This window comes from Aphelocoma coerulescens, chromosome 2 (assembly GCF_041296385.1).
Source record: "Aphelocoma coerulescens isolate FSJ_1873_10779 chromosome 2, UR_Acoe_1.0, whole genome shotgun sequence".
Classification (NCBI taxonomy): Eukaryota; Metazoa; Chordata; class Aves; order Passeriformes; family Corvidae; genus Aphelocoma; species Aphelocoma coerulescens.
Window position 1 is genome coordinate 10544707 of NC_091015.1, and position 22033 is coordinate 10566739.

The 22033-nt window shown below is 42.6% G+C and overlaps 2 protein-coding genes across 5 annotated transcripts; one reads left to right on the forward strand and one right to left on the reverse strand.

Annotated features, from left to right (window-relative positions):
• The first annotated feature begins 3367 nt into the window (after nt 1-3367).
• GTPBP4 (GTP binding protein 4) lies at nt 3368-14210 on the forward strand. The gene is made up of 17 exons (XM_069006449.1): nt 3368-3452; nt 4130-4300; nt 5451-5554; nt 5632-5768; nt 6362-6462; nt 6861-6953; nt 7460-7651; nt 7734-7799; nt 8500-8589; nt 8969-9079; nt 9339-9416; nt 9525-9576; nt 10144-10244; nt 11108-11305; nt 12185-12250; nt 13355-13489; nt 13978-14210. Exons 1-17 carry the CDS (start codon nt 3405-3407, stop codon nt 14128-14130), a joined length of 1896 nt encoding a protein of 631 aa, XP_068862550.1. The 5' UTR covers nt 3368-3404; the 3' UTR covers nt 14131-14210.
• Nucleotides 14211-15258: 1048 nt separating this feature from the next.
• Nucleotides 15259-21521, reverse strand: IDI1 (isopentenyl-diphosphate delta isomerase 1). Of its 4 annotated transcripts, none has more exons than XM_069006454.1 (5): nt 21404-21521; nt 20116-20279; nt 19028-19120; nt 17642-17772; nt 15259-17088 (listed from the first exon to the last, which is right to left on the reverse strand). In XM_069006454.1, the coding sequence occupies exons 2-5, from the start codon at nt 20255-20257 to the stop codon at nt 16771-16773; spliced, it is 684 nt and encodes a 227-aa protein (XP_068862555.1). In that variant the 5' UTR covers nt 20258-20279; nt 21404-21521; the 3' UTR covers nt 15259-16770. The 4 variants fall into 4 exon arrangements, with proteins under 4 accessions (XP_068862555.1, XP_068862553.1, XP_068862551.1 ...); XM_069006452.1 differs by having other exon boundaries at nt 20116-20276; nt 21400-21521; XM_069006450.1 differs by having other exon boundaries at nt 21400-21521.
• Nucleotides 21522-22033: the final 512 nt, after the last annotated feature.

Consider the following 22033-nt stretch of genomic DNA (forward strand, 5'->3'; position numbering starts at 1 on the left):
GGACAATAAGCATTACATGCCAGAAATTTATCACTAATATGAATGAGAATGTCTGAGTGTAGAAAATCAGCTGGGTTTCTGGACCAAAAGAAACATAACTTGACATGGTCTTACTTCTCCTGACTTCTGAAATAAGAGGACACAATACCTAGAATAGTACCCAAATTTTGTCTTGGAACTCAATTCTCTTGAAAACTGTCCGAGAAAGTAGTAATGTACAGGCAGTGTGAGAGCAGGGGTGCCAGGGCCTGCTCCTGGATAATCTGAAGGTCGAGGATCAGTTTCATGGGGGGTGCACAGGGCATGTCTGCATGGAGTCCCTGCAGTGGGCACGTGGGCCTCAGGGGCTCACACCTAAAAGTGCCATGGACTGGGGAGGGCTGGGGCTGCTGGTCCCAGCTGCTGGGCAGTCTGAGTGTCCCAGGCCACCTCCTGGAGGGATCTTTCCAGAAACTGAGGACATGTGGGGACAAAAGCTCCTTCTACTCTATAAAATGATGTATTTGCAGGCAAAATGCAATAGAAATAAAGTGTGAAGTCAAATCTCACTGCTCAAGAAGGCACACAGAAGTGGTCATATCAAAATGTTTAGGAAGCTGCATGTCCCTTCAGAAGGGGGCAACTGCAGCCCCACCATGAGACTGGAAGCAGGAATGGCTCTAACAGCATGTTTATGATAGAATAGTGCTCATACAGTCATTACTGAAGTTAATTGCTGGAAAGGATTAACTACTGTCTGGCTGAGAAAATGAATTCTTACTTTTCAAATACCTTACAAATTTCTACTGCATTGGACAGCTGTTTGGAGCATTTCAGCAAAACCAGGAGCACAGTGAAATAAAGGAAATGTAAAAGGAGTTATGCATTTAAATTTCTAGTACTGTAGAAAAATGTGCAATGACAGATTAATACATAGCTGAATTCTCTCAAGTGGAAAAAATATTATGTTTTGTGTGGATAGAAGAAAAAAAAAACCTTCCCTTGTGTGAAAGCCAAGGGAATTCCTAATTTTTAAACTAATTTGCCTCCCAAAGTGTATCAAGTAATTTGTAATTTATTTAAAACTGATGTGCATGCCAGCTTACTAATACTGTCAAGTGGAAAACAGGGATAGATATGCAGACTGCAGCATGTGCCTACATTCAGGTATCTTAGATCTCTGGATCTCATGCTTGCTGAAGATACACAAAAAGCCCCAGAGCACAGGGTACAGTCAAGTTCATAAACTGCTCCAGAATTCACTTGTGCTTTGCTTTTATCTGAAAAGATTTACAATTAAGTATGAGACAAGTCACTGAAAGTTATTATGAAAAAAATGAAATAAAGAAAAAAAAAAGAGGGAGGTAAGAGTGTGTGTGTTTGGGGTTAGGAACCCAGTAGCCTGATGGAGGTGAGGCTGCTGCAGCCCCATGGCCTCAGGCCCATGTGCAAGGAAGACTGAGTGTGCACCTGCACCCGCAGTACCGATATTCCTGTGCACGTGTCCACTCACACAGACCCTTGACACTTGGATCATTCTGGCCCCTGGAGCCCCTGCTCTCCCAGGTGCACTCACACACATACATAGAATGGTTTGCGTTTGAGGAAGGGACCTCAAAGATCATCTCATTCCAACCCCCCTGCCATGGGCAGGGACACCTTCCACTATCCCAGGCTGCTCAAAGACCCATCCAACCTGACCTCGAACACTGCGAGGGATGGGGCATCCATCACTTCTCTGGGCAACCTGTTCCAGTGCCTCCCCACCCTCACAGTGAGGAATTTCTCCCTAACACATAACCTAAACTTCCCCTTTTTTCAGTTTGCACCCGTTACTCCTTGTCCTATCACTTGCTGACACAGAGTCCCGCTCTGGCTTCCCTAGGCCCCCTTCAGACACTGGAAATTTGCTATGAGGTTTCCACACAACCTCCTCTGAACAGCCCCAACTTTCTCGGCCTGTCAAGTACGTGTGTCTGTATGTACATGTATACTGACACACAGTGTGCATGCACCACGGTCCCTCAAGCTCCTGGCACCCCAGAAACAGGGCCACTGTGGGTCTCTGCCTCTTTTCCTGTGGCAGGCACTTGGCTTCATACTCACAGCAACAGAACAGAGAGCTCCCTCAATCTGGAAAATGGTCAGGAATGCAGTTTAGTAAGAAGGGCAGACTGGGGTGACAAGATGTGCAGGCTATGGTCAGACATCTGTACTGACCATGATGTGATACTGGCCTCTTTTATTCCCTTTTCTTTCCATTTCCCCACACTGTTTCCTCCCTTATTCACATTAATCCTTCGCTCTTCACAGCTTTGGTCCTTCCTCTAAACATCCCGTATGTCTTCCAAGACATTCTTCAAGGTGTGACATTCTTCAATAAAGACATTGAGGTGCTGGAGCACATCCAGAGAATGGCAATGGAGTTGAGGAAAGGCCTGGAGCACAAATCATATGAGGAACAGGTGAGGGAACCGGGGTTGTTCATCGTGGAGAACAGAAGGCTCAGGGGGAACCTTATCATTCTCTACAGCTGCCTGAAAGGAGGGTGCAGCCAGGTGGGGCTTGGCCTCTTCTCCCAGGCAACCAGCGACAGGACAATAGGACATAGTCTCAATCTGCACCAGGGGAAGTTTAGGTTGGACATTAGGAAGAATTTCTTCAGAGAAAGGATGATCAGACATTGGAACAGGCTGCCCAGGGAGGTGGTGGAGTCACTGTCCCTGGAAGTGTTTAAGGAAATATTTAAGAATGTGGCAAAGTGGCATTTAGTTGACATGGTGGTGTTTGGACTCGATGACCTCAGAGGTCTTTTCCAACCTAACTGATTCTGTTATTCTGTGATTCTTGCACAATCCCAGGATGTTCTTCCAGGTATCCCACGGGTAACACAGAGAGCTGCTCCTGCAGACCCACCTGGTGGGTGCCCCTTCTGGACCACAGCGCTGATTGCCAGCTGTGACAGCCTGGGGAGGGGGCCAGTCGGGGGCCCCGTGGCCCCGATAAGGCTTTTGGGGTCCCTTTCCCCGTCCTTATTCTCTGCTCCTTCGTGCTAATGGAAATCAGCCTTTACACATCGGTCAACAGGGTGACGGTGTATTTTGCCTTCTCGGCCCTACGGGCACAAGCCATGTCTGCCCTGAACTATCACATCGAGGAGCCACTGCTCGAATCCTGCTCGCGGCCAAGTGTTTCTCTGGCAAGACCCAGACTCAACCCCAAGCGCCGGCCTGCGTCCCCCCATTCTCCCTCTCTCTCTCGCCTTCCCTCCTTCCCTCCCTCTCTCTCCCTCCTTCCCTCCCTCCCTCTCTCTCCCTCCCCCGCTCCCCTCCTTTCCCCTCCCTCCCGGGCCGGACGCGCGGAGCTCTCGCGAGAGCCCGGGGCCCGCTTCCTTTCCGGCGCGTGGCGCGGCGCTGGCGGTGGCCATGGCGCTCTACAACTTCAAGAAGATCACGGTGGTTCCGTCTGCCAAGGTACGGCCGCGCTCCCCCGGCCCCTGTCCGCCCCGGCCCCTGTCCCTGCCCCGGCCCTCAGCGCCCTCCGGCACCGGGCCGTCCCTCCCGCCCGGCGGCTCCCGAGGACCGCGCTGCCCTCCTGCCCCTTCCGCGCTGCCGGCGTGGTGTCGGCCTTCGCCTCCTTCCCCTCCCGCGAGAGCCGTGGACTCGCCCTGGGCTGGCGCTGCTGGGCCCGGCGGCCCATACCATGTGCAGTGTCGGGGGGGTCCTGTCAGAGAGGATCCTGAGCAGGGACTCTGAGGCCGCGCTTCTCCCTGCGGGGCTGTCGGGATGGCCCCCACAAAAATCCCCCCAAACCTGAACCGAACTTCATCATATTGAACCTTGTCGCAGGGTCTTCGTTCAAAATAAAGTCCTTTGCCAGTCCGAGGAAGGGGTTTTAAATTAAGCCCGGTGAGGGGAACTCCCCGCAGGGCTCGGACCGGCTGGGGCGGCTGGGCCGGGGGCAGCCCGCGGTTCTTTGAAATGGAAACTGGGCAGGGAATATGCAAAGTGCTTATTTCTGCTTGTCCTTAAACATACGTGTCGAACTGTGGATGCACTTCACTCGTCGGCTGCTCCTCCACCAACATAAAATTGTTGCCTTTACAAGAACGTGACGTTTTGTGTAATTAATCATGTTTCCTTGATTGCAGGACTTCATAGATTTGACATTGTCAAAGACTCAGCGAAAGACCCCAACTGTCATTCATAAACATTATCAAATCCATCGGATTCGACATTTTTATATGCGAAAAGTCAAATATACCCAACAAAATTACCACGACAGACTCACTCAAATCTTAACAGATTTCCCGAAATTAGATGTAAGTGTTTTATCATTTGCTGATTTCACTGTTTAGCTGATTTCCAGTAGACTTTACTGTGAGTAGTTGTGGGCAAAGCCTGTACTGCAAAAGTAGTATTTTCCTGCTAAGAACAGAAGTCTAGCCCGTGGATGGTCATTAGAGGTTGGATTTTATGAGCTTTTAGCTGATAAAGTATGTTTGCTAGTAGTTGCTGTTGAATGAAGAGAAAATGGGGGGGTTTTAAAAGTATGTTGTGTCTGCCTATTTCTTCTTTGTGTGTGCATATGGACACTGTGCTTAGGGTTAGTCTTCTGTAAAAAATACATCCAGAAAGCAAGAAATACCCTAGTATATCACATTGCTTTCCATCTTCAGGAGTTACTGTGACAGCACAAATGTTGTTCTCAGCCCTATAAAGGGTTGCATTGGAAACACAGTATTAACTTCCAACAATTGCCACTGGATCCATGTGTCCAGTGGGACTTTTTTATGGGCAGTTTTCTGCTCATACTGAAATTGTCGACCTGTTAAATTGTTTTTCTTGATAATTTAATATCCAGTGAGTGTTGCTTCATAATTTGCAGAAATACCTTCTGGGGTTTTTTTTTCAACATCACATGATGAAATTTCTTCAGATAAATACATATCTAGCTGATATACTCTTGTTTAAAAGATTTGCACCAGAGATGCCACTTCCTTGAAAACATGAGGATTTATTTGGGCATTTAAAAAACTCTTTTTATCCAGTCTTGTAAAGCATTTGATGTAGCACTCAGGAGAAAAAAAAGGAATTAATAGTATTGCTGTGTTTCTGCTATAATATGAATTTCCTTTCAGAGACAATTTCTGTTGGCTTCTTGAAGTTTTTTACTTGAAAAAAAGACTTCAAAATTTGAAGTATTTTAAAAAGCAAAAGATCAAATGGAAACTCTGTATGAGTAAGTCAAAGATGTCTCTCCAGAAGAAATTCAGAGCGATTAAGGTTCATAGATTTAATGACCAAGCAGATGATTTTTCTTACATCAGATAGCAGTGAAAACTGTTTGGCTTTTAGTGTCATTGTATTGCTGTACTGGAGAAAAAAGTAGAACTTACATAATGTCCAAGAAATAGTCCTCTTGAAGAAAGAAAACACGAGACTAAATTTAATACTGTGCTTTTGTTTTAGGATATTCATCCTTTTTACGCGGATCTGATGAATGTTCTGTATGACAAAGATCACTACAAGCTGGCTTTGGGGCAGATCAATATTGCCAAGAATCTGATTGACAAGTAAGGGACGCTGATTTCTCTGCTTTTGTACGTGCCTGGTGGATTGTTGGCTGAGCTGTGCTTTGCTGTGCCTGCAGTGTTGCCAAGGACTACGTGCGGCTCATGAAGTACGGAGATTCTCTGTACCGCTGCAAGCAGCTCAAGCGGGCGGCCCTGGGACGCATGTGCACCATCATCAAGAGACAGAAACAAAGCCTGGAGTATTTGGAGCAAGGTTGGTGTTACATCTGGGCTGAAAAAAGGCATGTGACTTGGCTATAAAGTTTATTACGCTTGGTAGCATATAGAAGAATGCGTTTAGTACAGGTTACAGATCCAGGAAACACAGAAACAGTTTTAAAATCCCCAAATACTTACTTCATTTTTCAACAAAATAGTTCTCTCTTTGAGTATTTTTTAAATGGTATGGTATTAGTAACAGTGATAAAACGTTTTTCTTTGTTCAAAAGTCACAGCCATGCTTTTACTTACCATTCTTTTCACTAGATATGTGAAAAATAATTGCTAAAGATTTTGCAAACATTACACCTTACTTCAGACTTATTAGTCCTTCAGGTTACATTGCCTGATTTGGTGGAGTCATTCTAGCTATAAGACAGTGGTATTCATTTCTTAAATATTTATGAAATTTTATTTTTGTTGTATGTAGATACTTGTGGAGTCTGCAAACTATTACACACTTTCATAAATGATCATGTTATATCAGAAATGTTACTAATTTTCATGTGAAAAAGTCAGCATATGTATTTTTACCCCATCTCAGTAAAACTTATCACAGATATTTTAAAAAGTCTTTTAACGTTTCAGTGCGACAACATTTGTCTCGTTTGCCAACCATTGATCCCAACACACGAACTCTTCTGTTGTGTGGCTACCCAAATGTTGGGAAATCCAGCTTTATAAATAAGGTATGTGAGTGGTTTTTCCATAAATAATACGGAGATACCATGTAATTAAAATAAGGTAACTTCTAAACAATTTGATATTGTGGTAGTGTCTGATGTGAGCAGTAGCAAGTTTAAATGTGTGAGGAGAGGTTGAATGAAATTCCTGGAGGAATAAATGGAAAATTATAATAGATTTCACTCTTTAAAGTCTTTATCTTTTCCAAAATAGCATCCCATTAGCATATTTTCTGACAGACATTTGCTTGCATTTGACGAGCATTTGCTTGCAGAGAAGCTAGAACAACCATTTTTTAGCTTTTTTTTTCCCTGTGTAGCAAAGGAAGTGTATTATAATTATGATATACTGCTTGCAACTTCAGAAAATTTTAAATAAATGTGTGTGACTAACTTGTTTCAAGGTTACAAGAGCAGATGTAGAAGTGCAGCCTTATGCCTTTACCACGAAATCTCTCTTTGTGGGACATATGGATTATAAGTATCTACGCTGGCAGGTAAGAACTGTTACTATTTTGCATTTTCTTGAAAGAGTGAGCTGGTTATAATCTGATTTGCCTTTTTGCCATGGAGTTGCATTTTTTTGTCTGGATGAGACATGCTGTGTCTGACAGCTGCTGTGCAAGGTACAGCATGCCAAATGAGGGCAGCAGTCAAAACCTGTTCTAAAAATGTACGTGTATGGGTCCGTTTTCGATTGGAGGGAAGATGGAAAATGGAATTACTGACTAAAGCCAGATCACTTTTTATCACTGTCAAATTCTGGGCCAGGTTGGGGCAGCATTTTCCCTTCCTCTGCAATACCTGGAGTGTTGGTTATGCTGAAACCTCATTCTTAACCCATTTCTCCATTTTCAGATTCTGTTTGGCAGAGCTCACAGTCCTATTTGTGACTGAAAGGAAAAAGTATCACTGTCTTAAAAAAGACAGTATTGATGAACAATCAAGCACGTGTTCTGCAATAGCTGATCAATAACACCTGACTTAATGATGTTAATTTTAGGTTGTAGATACCCCTGGCATTTTGGATCATCCCCTGGAGGACAGGAACACCATTGAGATGCAGGCTATCACTGCCCTGGCACATCTGCGTGCTGCTGTGCTCTACGTGATGGATGTGTCTGAGCAGTGTGGGCATAGCCTAGAGGAGCAGGTGGAGCTTTTCAAAAATATTAAGCCATTGTTTGCTAACAAGGTGTGTTTGGTTCACATTATTAATAAACCCCAGTGTTTTATAACATGGTAACTTGAATTAAGATTTTGCTTTTCCCTATCAGCCACTTATAATCGTTGCAAACAAATGCGATGTGAAGAGGATTTCAGAACTTCCTGAAGACAGTCAGGTTAGGATATTTCTCTCACCTCTTCATCTTCTGATGTTTACCAAAAATACTGTGTGTGTGTGAGTTGTAGATGGTTATAATTTGTACTGGGCAAAACTTACATGATATTTCTCTATTGAACTGTTCTAATAGTGCAGTGGAAAGTAGCTTTTTGCAGGTCTTGACCCCATCTTTCTTTAGTACTGTCTAATGTAGATCCTTGCCTGAATATTGTAAATGCCAAACAGAAGGCAGGTTCTTAATGGCTTCAGAAATCTCTGATGCTGTGAGAACTTTCAGTTACTGCTCTAATTGGAAGTTAGACAATAGCCTTCCTTACTCACTCACCAGTTCAGTGACAGTTCAGAGACAGTGAGCACTACACTGAGAGGTGTTGCTGAACAGTTGCAATAAAAGGTCCTGCAGACCTAGTTCTTTTGTATCTACAGGTTAAAGCACATAGAATTTGTGTTTCTCTCTCTTTTTTTTTTCCCCTTTTGGATCATTTATAGGTGCCTTTTATAAAGTAGTTACTTGTTTATAAAAGAAAGAGACTAAATAGAACTGTAATTGTAAACTTTCTGTCATCTTTTTAGAAACACCTAATAAAATACTAATACATTGCATGTATTGATACTGGATTAAGATTTCTGGTCTTAATGTATTGGTATAGTAAGAAATGCACAGGATGTTATTATTTGGGATAATTTTTCAATTTTAGAAAATATTTGAAGCTTTTGAAGCAGAAGGATTTTCTGTAATAGAGACAAGTACTCTAACTGAAGAAGGTGTAATGCAAGTTAAAACAGAGGTAGGTGCCTTCTCTTAGTTTCATCCTAAATGAACAGCTAACATTTTGCTTCACTTGCATGAACTTGATCTCAGTTAAACTGCATTATAGCGATAAACTTTAAAAATGTTTTCCTTGTTGCACCTCAGTGAGCTTGGGTGAAAATGGAAAATAATGTCATAATAATTATTTTTAAATTGTGATTTTTTTCTGAGTCCTGTTAAAAACACATACTTGCAAATGCATCCTCCCATGATACTTTTAATATAAAATAATTTGATGCTTTCTTGGGAGTTAGAAGTATAAGATAATAAGAGGGTAAGATGTGTTGCTAGATATTTGTGGTTGAATGCCTGCTGTGTCTAAAAGGCTTCATTCCTCACCTTACGTGCACTTTCAGGCCTGTGACAGACTGTTGGCCCATCGTGTTGATACTAAAATGAAAGGAAACAAAGTGAATGAAGTACTGAATAGATTACACTTGGCCATGCCAACCAAAAGAGATAACAAGGTATGCTACATGCTTGCACTATTTAATGTATTTCCCAGTACTTCTTAAGTAGGGTAAGAATTCTGTCATTGTTAATCTGTGAATAGATTCATATGATGAAGTTTTCTAATTTATTATCTCTAAGTGCCTTTCCTGGTGGGAGCTTGGGATTTTGTATTCTTCATAAATACATTACAGTGCAGCTGGTGATTTATAGCAGTGTAAAAAAACATTGATGTGAACTTCTTTTCCCTTTTTTGTTGGGGTGGATTTATTCCAGGAGCGACTGCCTTTTATACCTGAGGGAGTAGTAGCACGTAAGAAACGCATGGAAGTAGACACTCCCAGGAGGAAATTGGTAAGTGGTGTCTCTAAATCAGGAAATCAGCAGCTGGGTTTTAAATTTGCTATATTAGTCCATAGCTTCTAAATTAGATGGTACCTAAAGCCATGTATGTCTTTGCAGGAGAGAGATATTGAACTTGAAATGGGAGATGATTATATTTTGGATCTGCAGAGTAAGTATGACATAAGAATTGGTAGTAGTAGTAAGCAGTAAACTGTGGCTATTCCAGCCTTAAGGGGGAATACCTAAACCTGATTCCTTTCAACTAAATGCCAGTGCCACCATTTCATTGCACACTATCCTTCTGTTCCAGAACTGGTGATCTTTAGTGACGTGTTTTGTGATGTCACTTACTTGTTTCCCACTTGTGCCACAGACATAAAATGACTGGTCAGATGATTCAGACCAGTGATTTTTTCTTTCCATTCTGTATTGTAGTACTTCATTAGTTTCTGATGCTCTCTTTGTTAAGAAAGTATCAATATGAAAGAGACTGCATGTATTGTGTTTCAGCTGGGTATTTGTTGCCTAGCATGTCTTGGGGCAGTGGGTCATGCCATTACGGAATAATCTTTGGCAGTAGGATGGAGATCAGAAATATTTCTATGGCAGAGGTGCTGCCAGATTCTTAGGGGTAGGGCACTTCTTTTGTGTGTGTGTTCTGAGTGTTGTTTTTTGTCACGGAACATTCTTTGAAATTAATTTTTGTCTCTTTATCAACTTTTGTTATATTTTTAAGAATACTGGGACTTAATGAATTCATCTGAGAAATATGATAAGATTCCAGAGATATGGGAAGGCCATAATATACTTGACTACATAGATCCAGATATAATGAGAGTGAGTTTTCCATTTTTTGCCTTATGCTTTTCTTTCATCTTTATCCCTTATTTGTTTAATGTCAATTACTATTTGTAGATTAAAAACAATGTATAATGAGAACCTGTTCTTTTTTACATTGTCTGCACTTGTCATGGGAAAAGATACTATTTTTTGAATGATCATGGTCAGAATTTCAGAAGAATGGAAAATTGCTTCACCTTGTCAGAATGATGGTGATCTTATCTGTTCCATTCTAACATATGAGGTTTGCACTAGAAGTTTTCTCTTCATTCTTTGACTACAGCTACAGAAATGTAGCTATCAAACTTTATTAATTTTTAATAATACGAAATTCATCCATCAGATTTATGTTTATGGAGGAAATGGACTGAATGCTCAATTTGTAACATTTGTGTTTAATAACAATCACTGTTTGGATTTCCTGCTGCTTGCTAAGAAGGAGTGGTGAGTGCAGCCCACGGAGCCTGCCAGTTATGCAGTTGAGTTCCTCTGAATTGCTGGTGTTCTGGACTCATGCTGAACATTGAAAGAGAAGGGTTTCTCAGAGTCTGTTTCCAGAAATGGCACAGCAAGCACAGCTCACAGGATAGTACAGCTGCTGTCACACACTGGGCAGCTTTGGGCAGCCACACAAATTTAGCCAAGTGATGATGTGGTGTGATGCAGTTAGTCTGCACAGGACTGTGCCATGGGTTCACAGTGATCTCCCATCACCAGCTCAGTTAGGTGTGGCTCACAGGGTCATTGTCAGATAATGTAGTTCCTTCTTGGGCTGTCATGGCCCAAGACCATGCAAAAATGTAATGTTGAGGATTGTAAGTCAAGGATCTGATCCCCATTTTACCTCTTCAAAATGTAAGAAACTAGAAGAATTGGAGAAAGAGGAAGAGCTGAGAGAAGCTGCTGGAGAATATGACAGTGAACCAGAAAGTGAAGATGAAGAAATGATGGAAATCAGACAATTGGCGAGACAGATCCGAGAAAAGAAGAAACTGAAAATCCTGCAGTCAAAGGAAAAAGATGTTCATGGTCCAAGGATGCCTAGAACAGCTAAAAAGGTGAGTGTAGAACATGTTCTGTAACAAAATCCTGCAGATGTGTAACAACGTCATGAAAGCATGTATCACTATCAGGTAGTGGAACTGGTGACTTTTTCTCATACTTGGCCCTCCCACTGCTTGCTTTCTTCTGTCCTCCTGCTTAGCTGTGGAGGCCACACCAAGTGAGGGATAGTAGCCCTTTTTCTTTTGTGTCACTGTACACAAGTGCATCTTGTAAAATTCCATATATATTGCAGAAAAGGTTTTCAGTGTGATTTAGTTCATTTAAGTGGGTTGTTTCGTTGTAATTGTTATTACTATCTTTTTGCTTTAAATTAAAATAATTATAAGAATTAGATAATTAGTTAAAATCACAATCATGTAAAATTTCTTATGGGCCTCTCCCAGTTCTGGAAAAGGTCATGTGTCTTTTTGGAAGCCAGGTATCACGCTTTCTGATGGCAGAGTCTCTTCTGACCAGTCCGGGACAATTGCAAAGTAATAAACTGATAACTAGACACTTTGAGAAAATTAATCTAGCTGCTGTTGCCCCCAGTAGCTCTTACCTTCTCCAGAGTGTGTGCCTCTGGGGAGAAAAGGAAACATTTTTGACCAAAATACCTCTCCTTGTCAGCTTCCCCCAAAGGCAATCTGTTTGTAAGATCTTTAGGAAATGCTGGGCCATTGCAATCCTGTGAAACAGAATTTATGGGTGAAGAAAATTAAGTTGCAAAAAATGAAATGTGAAGGTAGGACTTCAAGTATCTGCTTGTGGATGTGATAAAGCTAAAAATATATAGTTAATATAATGGACTTGTGGTGGTGTATTGAGACAAAAGATAAGGTGGGACCATTCTTTTCTGAAAGAAATGTGTTTTCTTAACTGTGTTTTTACAGGTCCAGCGGAAGGTGCTAGAGAAAGAAATGACTGATCTTGGACTTGACATGACTAATAAAGATGATGTAAGTTTTTGCTAATTAAACATAATATTTATCTAAAAGAGACTTAAATTTATTTGAGCACAGTTGAAATGCTTATAATAGTTGGCACAAGAGAGAGATAGGATCTATTAAGGATGAAATAGGAGCTGCAGATGATGCAGTTGGTACTGGAATTTTTTGAATAACATGAGCAAAGTACATAGGGTAAGCTGAAAAAATAAACTAACATTTATCAAGAATCATATATATGTGCACTGCTTTCTTGGAACTTGTGTAGGATTTGAGAACAGGCTTGGCTAAACATCTTAATTTTCAAGCCTGCTTTGTTGGATGAGACTCTACTATGTCAGAAATAGTAATAACGACAGATCAGGCCTATTTTTTATAGTTCATTAATTCCATGAACTGTAATTGAAGTTTTTGAGGGCAGCTGGCATCTTTAAATGTAAGGCAGATAAAGTACTTCAGAGACTGGCCTTCAGGAGGCCTTTCATTTTAACAGAAATAAAAAAAAAATTCATTTTGTACAGCAAATCCAGCAGTATCACAACTCCCTGGATCTTGAGACCTCTAATTCTTTAGCTAATCAAGGAGTTAGTTAGGAAACAAGGACTGTCAACACTACACATCTGGAGCAAGCATTTATGGTTCTCAGAGCTGCCATGCCATGTTGATGCAGGAGTGATCTCAGTGAGAAGGAATGTAATACTTAGCTGTAACATGATAAGCTTTCATGTCTGAAAATCTTTATGGTTTTGCCCTTTACACAGGACACTAATTGGGGTAAGTTTCTTCATTGCTTTTTTGCTGTTGCAAAATTGCTTCAGTATTGCTATCCATCAATTTGTATCTTTGTATTAATTACTTAGGAGTCTACTCCACCCCCAAAAAAGAGAAAACCGAAGTTAGTAATTCTGGAGGAGAAAAAGCTAATATTCACTGAAATATGAGTGTTCCTGTAGGACAGACAGGCAGTGACCAACAGCTGTTAAGATCTTTATGTTACTACGGAATAACCAATATAATTTATCACAGCAATCCGCTTCCTGTTTTTCCTATTACTCTGATTAGAAATGCACTGATTGTTTCTGGCTTCAATGGTTAAATTAATGTTTTCAATTTCAGGCACATTATGTGAGAAGGTCCCGCAGTACCACGAGGAAACGTAAACGGGATGAGTCTGAAACGCCCAAGTCGGTGTCACGCAGTCGCAGCTGCTCTCGCACCCCACGGGACGTGTCTGGCCTTCGGGATGAAAAGGTTTGTTACTGACCTGTATGGCAGCTCAGCCAGTGTCATTGTACCTAGACCAGCTCCTGGGAAACTTCACAGTAGGCTGCTTGGTTGTCCAGAATTTGGGTTCAGTCTGGCTGCAGCTTCACCATCTTTTCATTTGGACTCTTACGTCTCTGTACTTCCTTCCAAAAAATAACATGTAATCATACAGACCAAGGAAGTGCATTTTAATTTTTGTCTCTAAATGCAAATCTGAAGGAAAAATTATGCAAACTATGGAGTTCCACGTTTAGTAAGAGAGGAATTCCAGGGATAGCATGATCCTGTGTTAGTGTACGGGAAAAAATTTTGCTAAGGAGGGTTAGTGTCACTTGCAGTGATACTGCTCTAGAGTTGGTGTTGTCCTTGATAAAACCATCCAGCTTAGTGGGTTTTTTTAAAGGTAAAGCTTGTTGCCTGAGTTACTGAGGAAGTTACTCTGCATGTTTGTTTGTTTGTTTGTTTTTAAATAGATGGTGAAGAAGGTCAAGATTATGGCAAAGAAAGCTCAAAAGAAAATGAACCGCCTGGGCAGGAAAGGAGAGGCAGACAGGCACATATTTAACTTGAAGCCAAAACATCTGCTGGCTGGGAAGAGAAAATCTGGTAAAACACAGAGAAGATAAGCAGTCTTCTGAATCAAAATTAAAAACTAATCAAAAAAATCAAAAAAATTTAAGATCAAAATTAAATTTATTAAAACTAATTTCTAGTCCTGTCATCTGTTTTGGTGATACTTCGTGTTTTGTGTTAGTGGTTAAGATACTTCAAGTTCAGCGTTTCAATACCTTGATGTTGCAGTTCCAACCACTACCATGAGAAATTTCTCAATACTAGTGACAGCCATTTATAAACAGACATAAAAAATACTTTCTTCCATGTTCTTATTCCTGACTTTCATGTATCAGTAAAGTATTTATATTTCTATACAAAACTAATTTAAAATAAGTTTAAATCCAGAAATGTGTACACGTTGTTAAACTACCTTTAATGGCCCAGGTTCAGTAAGGTTTGGATTGCTGCACACAAAGTAATTCTTTGTGATGAATTTACGTTGCTGGCGAAGGCTGAAGTTGGTGGGGAAGTAATGGGATACCAACAAGGACTGCACAAAGTTCGTGTTTGTGCACTGAAACAGGGAAGAAATGCTGCCACTTTACTAAGATACAGGGTAACTGGAGGAGCAGCTGCAGTTCTGGTAGTGACCTGCCATCTGTAATAACCTAAAACAGCGTGGGCAGGGAAGGTTACACCTTACAACTTCAAATATTTCACATTAGTATTAATATTTCAGGTATGTAGAGAACGAGGATCAGACTGAAATTTAGTCCCAAAGACATGCTACTGCCATCCTTGGCTTAGCAAGACATTTTCTCTTCAGAACCTGATAGACAAAATTCTGTCTCTGCTCAAAATATATTGTCAAATGTGAAATACTTCCTTTTTGTTCCTACTTGGTCAATGGTTACCTAGAGGTTTGTAAAACGATGCATTATAAACTTCTGGGAGCCTCTGAGGAACTGTTAAGCAAAACTTTTCTTATGCACAGTATTTTTACTTTAGGATCTGCTTTGCCAGCTTTTTCTCCATGCTGAACTAGAAAAACAGAACTTTTTCTCCAGTAGATCTGTGCCCTGCTGCCCCACCCATATCGTGCTGCTTCAGTGGCGGTTAATGGGCAGGGTGGTGCTTATAGTGTGGCAATGACAGATTATTCTCCTTGTGGCTTCACATCTGAAAAGAAAACAACAATCTAAGGGTTTAGGTAAGGTGTTTTAATTATAAAGTTAGATTTAAAAAGTATTTGAAAACTACTCCGTACCTACAGCTGGGTAACATGGCTGATTGCACTGAATTCAGGAGAGCTGCTACATCACATCACTGTCCCCTCACCCGATATTATTTGCTTTGAAACAACACATCAGTTCTGGCCCACATACAGACTTGGCTCTAAAACCTCTACGTGTCGAACCTCTGGAGGTGCTAGTACACAGAAACTTCAGTGCTGCAGTCACAATTGGGATGAGAAAGAGAAACCCTGACCACTGGAAAAAGTTAATTTTACCCCGAATTCAGACACAGACTTGTTAAAACCATGGTTTACTTGCAATGACAAGTGGAATGACAGACATCCTATTTCATCAGGCTCTGGGAGAGCTTAAGAAACCTAGTCTGAGTAGTGTGCTAACAAGAAATCACAAACTTCTTTGGGGATCCTCCCTCCCAAATCTGTAATTAAAATTGAAGCATCTTTAAGTATTTGTCTCATTGAAAAAAGCCTTCCATGTTACTAGCAATTGACTGCAAGATCAAAAAGGATTAGCTCTGTTACTCTGGTACAATTTCTAATTAACTGACATCAAGACCCACTGTAAGCCCACAAATGGTCAGTCTTGAATTTTGGGGTTCAGTGGGTTTGAGTTGTCTGGGAATGACTATTACAGGAAAAGAAAAGCCCTTGTATCAAGATGCCTTTGTTTCCTGGAAAACAGAGAAGAGCCATTTAGTGCATATCCTGTCTCCAAAGACAGACTACTGGCATTAGACAGCTACCATTTACATTTGGTGTAATTAACCTTTTTTTTTTTTTTAATTTAAGAGATGTCTAGTACTTAGCTAATCAGAGGAGCCTGGTGGGGAAAAAGACCCCAAACACTGTTTATTATCTAAAGTGTTATCACATATGTCAGCACTTCAAAGTCAAACTCACTCCACACAGACAATCCAATTACTTAAGCTTTTATGGGTTTGGTTAATAATAGAGTACAGTAGGTGAAGAGATTTGCTTTCTGCAATTAAAAATAATCCTGATTACTTTGAATTGTTTTATTTTCTTCTGGCAACTGGTCTTAACATCACAGCAGAGCCCACAATCATGTGTAATCACTATTTAAGGCGTGGTCAAGGTCAGTGGGAACACCCCAGCTCTCCTGCTTGAGCTGGGCAGGAGGTGCCCAGGCTGCCTCCCAGGTGTGCAGGGCACACACAGGCTGAGGATCTTTCACCACGCAATGGAGCAAGAGGAACCCAGGAGTTTCATGCTACTGTTACCCATTTTACATGAGATCAAGCTTAACTCGCCCAAGAGAACCAAGGAGGAGGGGGAAGAGATGATGAAGACAGAAGAAAAAACATTGGCTATAACAACATCTGTATAAATTAAACATGCTCCACGTGGACCAATTCTCTGCACTTAAGTCATGATTTATCAGTGTTAATAGGACAACACATCGTTGTTAGCCTTCAGCACCTTTCATCCCAGCTATTTACATTCGGTGTATCTTTTCATGCTCAACAAATTTGTTCAAGTTATCCAGGTTATCCCACCACTTAAAAAGAAAGGTCTCTGCTATCAGCTTGAACCATGGAGTAATCTTAACTTCATTCCTGGCAGCTTTGTCCAAGAGCTGTTTCAGTTCTTTCTGTGTCACGTAGCAGTAGCTTTGGATCTCGTTGGGGTCGGGATTCAGTGTCACATCCTTCTGCACAAACAAGATATAGTCTATTTCATGTTCTCCCCAGATCCCATCAGACTTGGCCTTGTAGTGTATTCGTGTCAGGTAGGAGATCTCTTCTGGAGTTACCTACAACCAAATCACTTGTCAGAAGTGCTGCCTGACCAGGAGAATTGCACTGCTGGGCACTGCAGTACAATTTATCAGCTGTTATCCTCCTCCTTAGAAATTATTTTTTCCCAAGTGTACAACGGCAGTGTACTTTTTCACAAAGAATCACTAGGAAAACAAAATTTAAAGTGCTTTGATGGCATGAATTGCACAGCATTTCTCTAGCCAGACTCAGCCTGTAATACTTGAAATGTATTTCTCCTATATGGTATGTTTTAAATAACGTTTACCAGACTCAATTGTACACTCAGAGCACTGGTGAACACAAACACTTGCACCTACCCCTTACCCCCAAGGAAAAGACTCGACAACTACTTGAAGCCAAGGTCAGAAACACATACTGACAGACCAAGTGTGAGCCTGCCCTTCAGCGACCTCAGAAGTTCACTCAGTTCTCTGCATCTCCAAAGATAAGCTCATTTTTAGGTTTGAGGCTGACTCTGTCTGCCAGACACAGTCTGTAAACTGGCAAACACTGGCAAGAATTCCCATTTTCCCCTCCTTCCTTTACCTGCTCCATGGGAATTCCCAACTCTGCTTTCAGTCGTCTCTGTGCTGCTCTCCGAACACCAATGGCATTATTTTCTTCCAGTTCTTGTGGATGGCTTAGAGGATGACTGCAACACGTGTTGGTAAAACAGTCTGCAAGAAGTTTGGATGAGTCCATTTTTGACACTTATAAAGACTTAGGAAAAAAAACCCACAACACCAAAATCCCCCAGAGACAGAAGCCAGTTATTCAACACATTACAGCTTTGTTTCTCTTTTGCAGAGAAAGGTCACAGAAGAAGATATTTACACTTCTTATTTTCCCTTACATATTTTGCACTGGGATGTGCCTCTGCCAAGCACTGCTCAGCAGGTTAGTGTTTGTTAGTGTCAGGTTAGTGTTTGATACACATGAGGACAGGCATTCTTGTCCCCAACACAACCACTTAGAGAGCTAGTCTATAAAGACCTTGTTTACCTCTCAAATGCTAATTAAAATTACTTTTGGGAGTTTATATGTTACAGGATATTGAAAATATTCCCAGAGCTTCAAGACCAGCTGACAGTAAGTAGAATTAAACACAAGGTTTATAACTGTGTTTAAAGGACAACCAATCCATACTCTATTTCGACCTTTTGTCTGTAAAAGTCAAGCTCAAAAGCATCTAAAATAGAGATAGAATATCTACAAACCACACTTGAGCATTTTGTTAGCTGTGAAAGAAAAAATTAAAAGCAATCTCTTTACTAAAGATTCCCTTGGAAAGAACAAAAAGATCTTCCTTCCTGAAGTTAGAAACACTTGATTTTGTTTCCCATTGAAAATTCTGCAACAGACAACCTCATGCTCCCTCCAGCATGTCTCATCTAAGCTATTCCTGTTTTATTCCCCTCATTTTTATGCCTCTCCATTTACATTTGTCAGCAATAGTTCAGGAGTGTTCAAAAGTCATGCACTGCATAGTTTGGCCACACAGTCTCACTTCTGGCAGAGTTAAAGAAGTGTTTGTTAGGACAACACAGACAAAGGTCCACAGATCTCCCAAGCACCAGAGCTCTGCTGCACATCAGCTTTTGCCAGGGGACTGGGACACTCTCCACAGCTACCAGAGTCATTTCTTCAACTCCAACAAACATCTTGCAGCAGATGGGGTAAACACCACACCCTCTGCCCTTGCATGAACAGGATCACACCTCACAGAACAACCATTTCCCAAGAATATATATAAACATACACGAGTGCTCCCATTATCTCACTTCACCCACAAGATATTATGAACTCTCAAAAGTATTGGAAGTAGGTCCTCTCCAAAACCTCAGAATGAGTTACACTGCAGGATTGGATTGACTTTTTTAAAATACTGATTTAAATAAAACATTTCTATAAATATAATGTTTCAGTACTAACCTGGAAATGTAATTTTTGCATTTGACCTCTGCTGCAGCAGCAGTTTATTTTCTGTATTAAATAAGAAAACACTAAAAGCTCGATGCAGTAAACCTAAAAAAAGAAACAAAACCAAACAACAAAACTGAGATATTTAACAGAAGAGAAAAAAAACATATGAAGATAGTTTAAGGGCATAGAATGGCCTCATTTTTACATAATCCAATCTAAAATTAATATATGTTAAAACCCAAGGATTTGATAAATAACTCAAGAGCTATTATTCAGGTTTCTATGTCAGCTTATGAAAAACTATGAAGTTAGAAAAGTGCCTAGAACAAAAATGCAACAGAGGAGTTCTTCTAAACTCAGTTCACCATTCTGAATGTGCACATTTGGGCAAGCTTCCAAAGAGAGCTTGGCATCCATAAATTTACAATAAAAAAGAGGTGACTCAAAAATTCCTAAAAAACTGTACAGAATTTCAAGACCCTTCAAGCATCACAGAAGTACAAGGAAAATAGGCTCCATTAAAAACAGTATAATTGCTGTTTTCTTCACCTTCTGAGTCTGTTATTCCTCACTCTTCAGAAAGATGCCTTCCCCAAGTACACAAAAGGAGATCACACTCTACTATGTGAGAGAGACTGCTGAATCTGACCAACCTCAAATAAACCCAAAATCAGTTAAACCCTTTCTTATTAGCAGTGTTTGAAGCAGAGCTCTGGGTGAACTACTTCAAAATGAAAGCCTCTTCTACTTGAACTCAGCAAAGAAGCAAACAGCATTCTTTAGAAGAATAGAATCAGATATCCATAATAGGAAAAAATACTATTTTATCTTCAAAACTTGATTAAAAATATTTATCAAGCTTGTATGTGCAATCACACATTTCTCTCCTTTGCAACTGCCTCCAATTGAATGTTCCTCCATACTGCAGAATTTTAACATCAGATATTTTATGCTGGGGTGGAGGGCCCGATGGGGAGGTACTTGCTCTGGTTTGATCCAACACTCACTTGATACTAAGGCTTTGATTTAATCATGACTCCGCTTCTGAAAATATTTAATCAACTTAATGGTTCAATTAGAAGATAAGCAAGCCGTACCTTTATCAATGTTTTCATTCAAGTGACAGTTTTTCTTGGTATCTGCTCCAATTTTATTGTCATTTTCATCTATAAGGATGCACATCTCTGCCAAGAGCTGCACCTGCTGCTCATCCAGTTGATCTGTGTTTACTTCAGGCATCGTGATGGTAGCACACACTCTACTGAAGACAGACAATGAAGAGTCATTCACTAAAAGCAACATCTATAAGGTTCTGGGCAGAGTGTGAGAAATAACCAAATGGCTTGTTTTTCTGACATGGTGTAAAAATTGCACAGCACTTGTATTTTGAGAGAGTTTACACGCTTTTAGGTTCCTGAAATTTCCTATCCACAATACAAATCACATAGCAACACTTGACAGGTACTTGAGACATTTATATTTCTCAGGAAGCCCTTGCAGCAGCTGCTGCAGGACAGCCATGCTGAGCCTAACATTTTCATGGGCTGCCAGTGGCAGCTGACTGTCAGCTGAATAACTGGACCGAATTCCAGTTCCAAATTTCACCTCGCCTCACCCCACCGCCTGTGCACGCTGTGCACACTAATTCTGCCTACATTTTTGACGCCGAGCATCCTGTGCAAGAGGATTTCTCCTCTCCACACGTCTGTAAAGGCTCGGTACCAGGGTTTGAACCCGAGGCACCTCCAAAGCAACACCTCCCCCGCCCCCAGCCTCTGCTGCCGTGGGCGTGCTCTCGGCAGCCCAAAGAATCCCCGAATGGGTCAGGCTGGAAGGGACCACAGGGGGTCACCTGGTGACCCTCCCTGCTCCACCTGGGTCATCCCAGCGCACACGGCACAGGATCGCATCCTGATAGTTCTGGACTATCTCCGGTGAGGGAGTCTCCACACCGTCTCCGGGCAACCTGTTCCAGTGCACGGTCACCTGCACAGTAAAGAAGTTCTTCCTCGTGCTCAGGTGCAAATTCCTATGCATCAGTTTCTGCCTGTTGCCTATGGTCTTACTGCCCAGCAATGAGGACGATCCTCTTGCACCCTCCCATAAATATTTATAGATATTAATGATGGCCCCTCTCAGCTGTCTCTTCTCGAGACTGAACAGGCTCCGCTCCCTCAGCCTTTCCTTGTAAGAGATACTCCAGACCCTTCACCACCTTCGCTGCCCTCTGCTGAACCCGCTCCAGGAGCTCCACGTCTCTCTGGTACTGAGGAGTCCAGAAGTGAACACAGCGCTCTGGATGCGCCTCACAGGGCTGAGGGGCAGGCTGACCGCCCTCCGCCCGCTCGGCAGCTGTCCCCGCAGCCCCATTCCCCACTCACTTGCCTGTCCGTGCGCTCGGGACCCGCCGCTCTCCCCTCACGCCGGGGCCGCTCCAAGGGGCCCCGCTCCCGGCCCGGCGCAGCGCGCGCCACATCCCTCGTCACGGCCCGCCCGCCAATGGCGCCGCCGCCCGGCGCTGACGTCACCGCATCGCCCGATCGCCCCACTGCGGCGCGGGGCCGAGGCCGCCCGTGACAGGCGGGAGCGGCGGCGCGCGCGGCCAATCGCGACACGGGCGCGAGCGGCCAATAGGGACAGGGCGCGGCGGCGGGCGGGCCAATGGGAGCGGCGCGGCGGGCGGGTCGGGGCGGGCGGGCCAATGGGAGCGGCGCGGCGGGAGGGCCAATGGGAGCGGCGCGGCGGGCGGGGCGGGGCGGGCGGGCCAATGGGAGGGGCGCGGCGGGAGGGGCGGGGCGGGCGGGCCAATGGGAGCGGCGCGGCGGGAGGGGCGGGGCGGGGCGGGGCGGGCGGCCGTGCCCACAGCCGGAGCGGGAGCGCTCCGCCCTTGGCTTCCCACGGTCACCGGGCGCCACAGAGCCAATTAGGCTGCAGAAGGCCTCTGGGATCCTCGGGTCCCACCTATGACCGAACGACACCTTGTCAGCCAGACCATGGCCCTGAGTGCCGCATCCA

Bases quoted from the DNA above. Each gene is read 5' to 3' on its own strand.
- IDI1 (XM_069006450.1), bottom strand. From the start codon at position 21,494: ATGTGGCGCGCGCTGCGCCGGGCCGGGAGCGGGGCCCCTTGGAGCGGC. The intron at 20,280-21,399 runs GTGAGTGGGGAA...GTCTGTCTTCAG, and splicing joins CCGAGCGCACGGACAGGCAA to TAGAGTGTGTGCTACCATCA. The intron at 17,089-17,641 runs GTAAAGGAAGGA...ATTTGGTTGTAG, and splicing joins TGGGAATTCCCATGGAGCAG to GTAACTCCAGAAGAGATCTC.
- GTPBP4 (XM_069006449.1), top strand. From the start codon at position 3,405: ATGGCGCTCTACAACTTCAAGAAGATCACGGTGGTTCCGTCTGCCAAG. The intron at 6,463-6,860 runs GTATGTGAGTGG...ACTTGTTTCAAG, and splicing joins AATCCAGCTTTATAAATAAG to GTTACAAGAGCAGATGTAGA. The intron at 9,080-9,338 runs GTATGCTACATG...GATTTATTCCAG, and splicing joins CAACCAAAAGAGATAACAAG to GAGCGACTGCCTTTTATACC.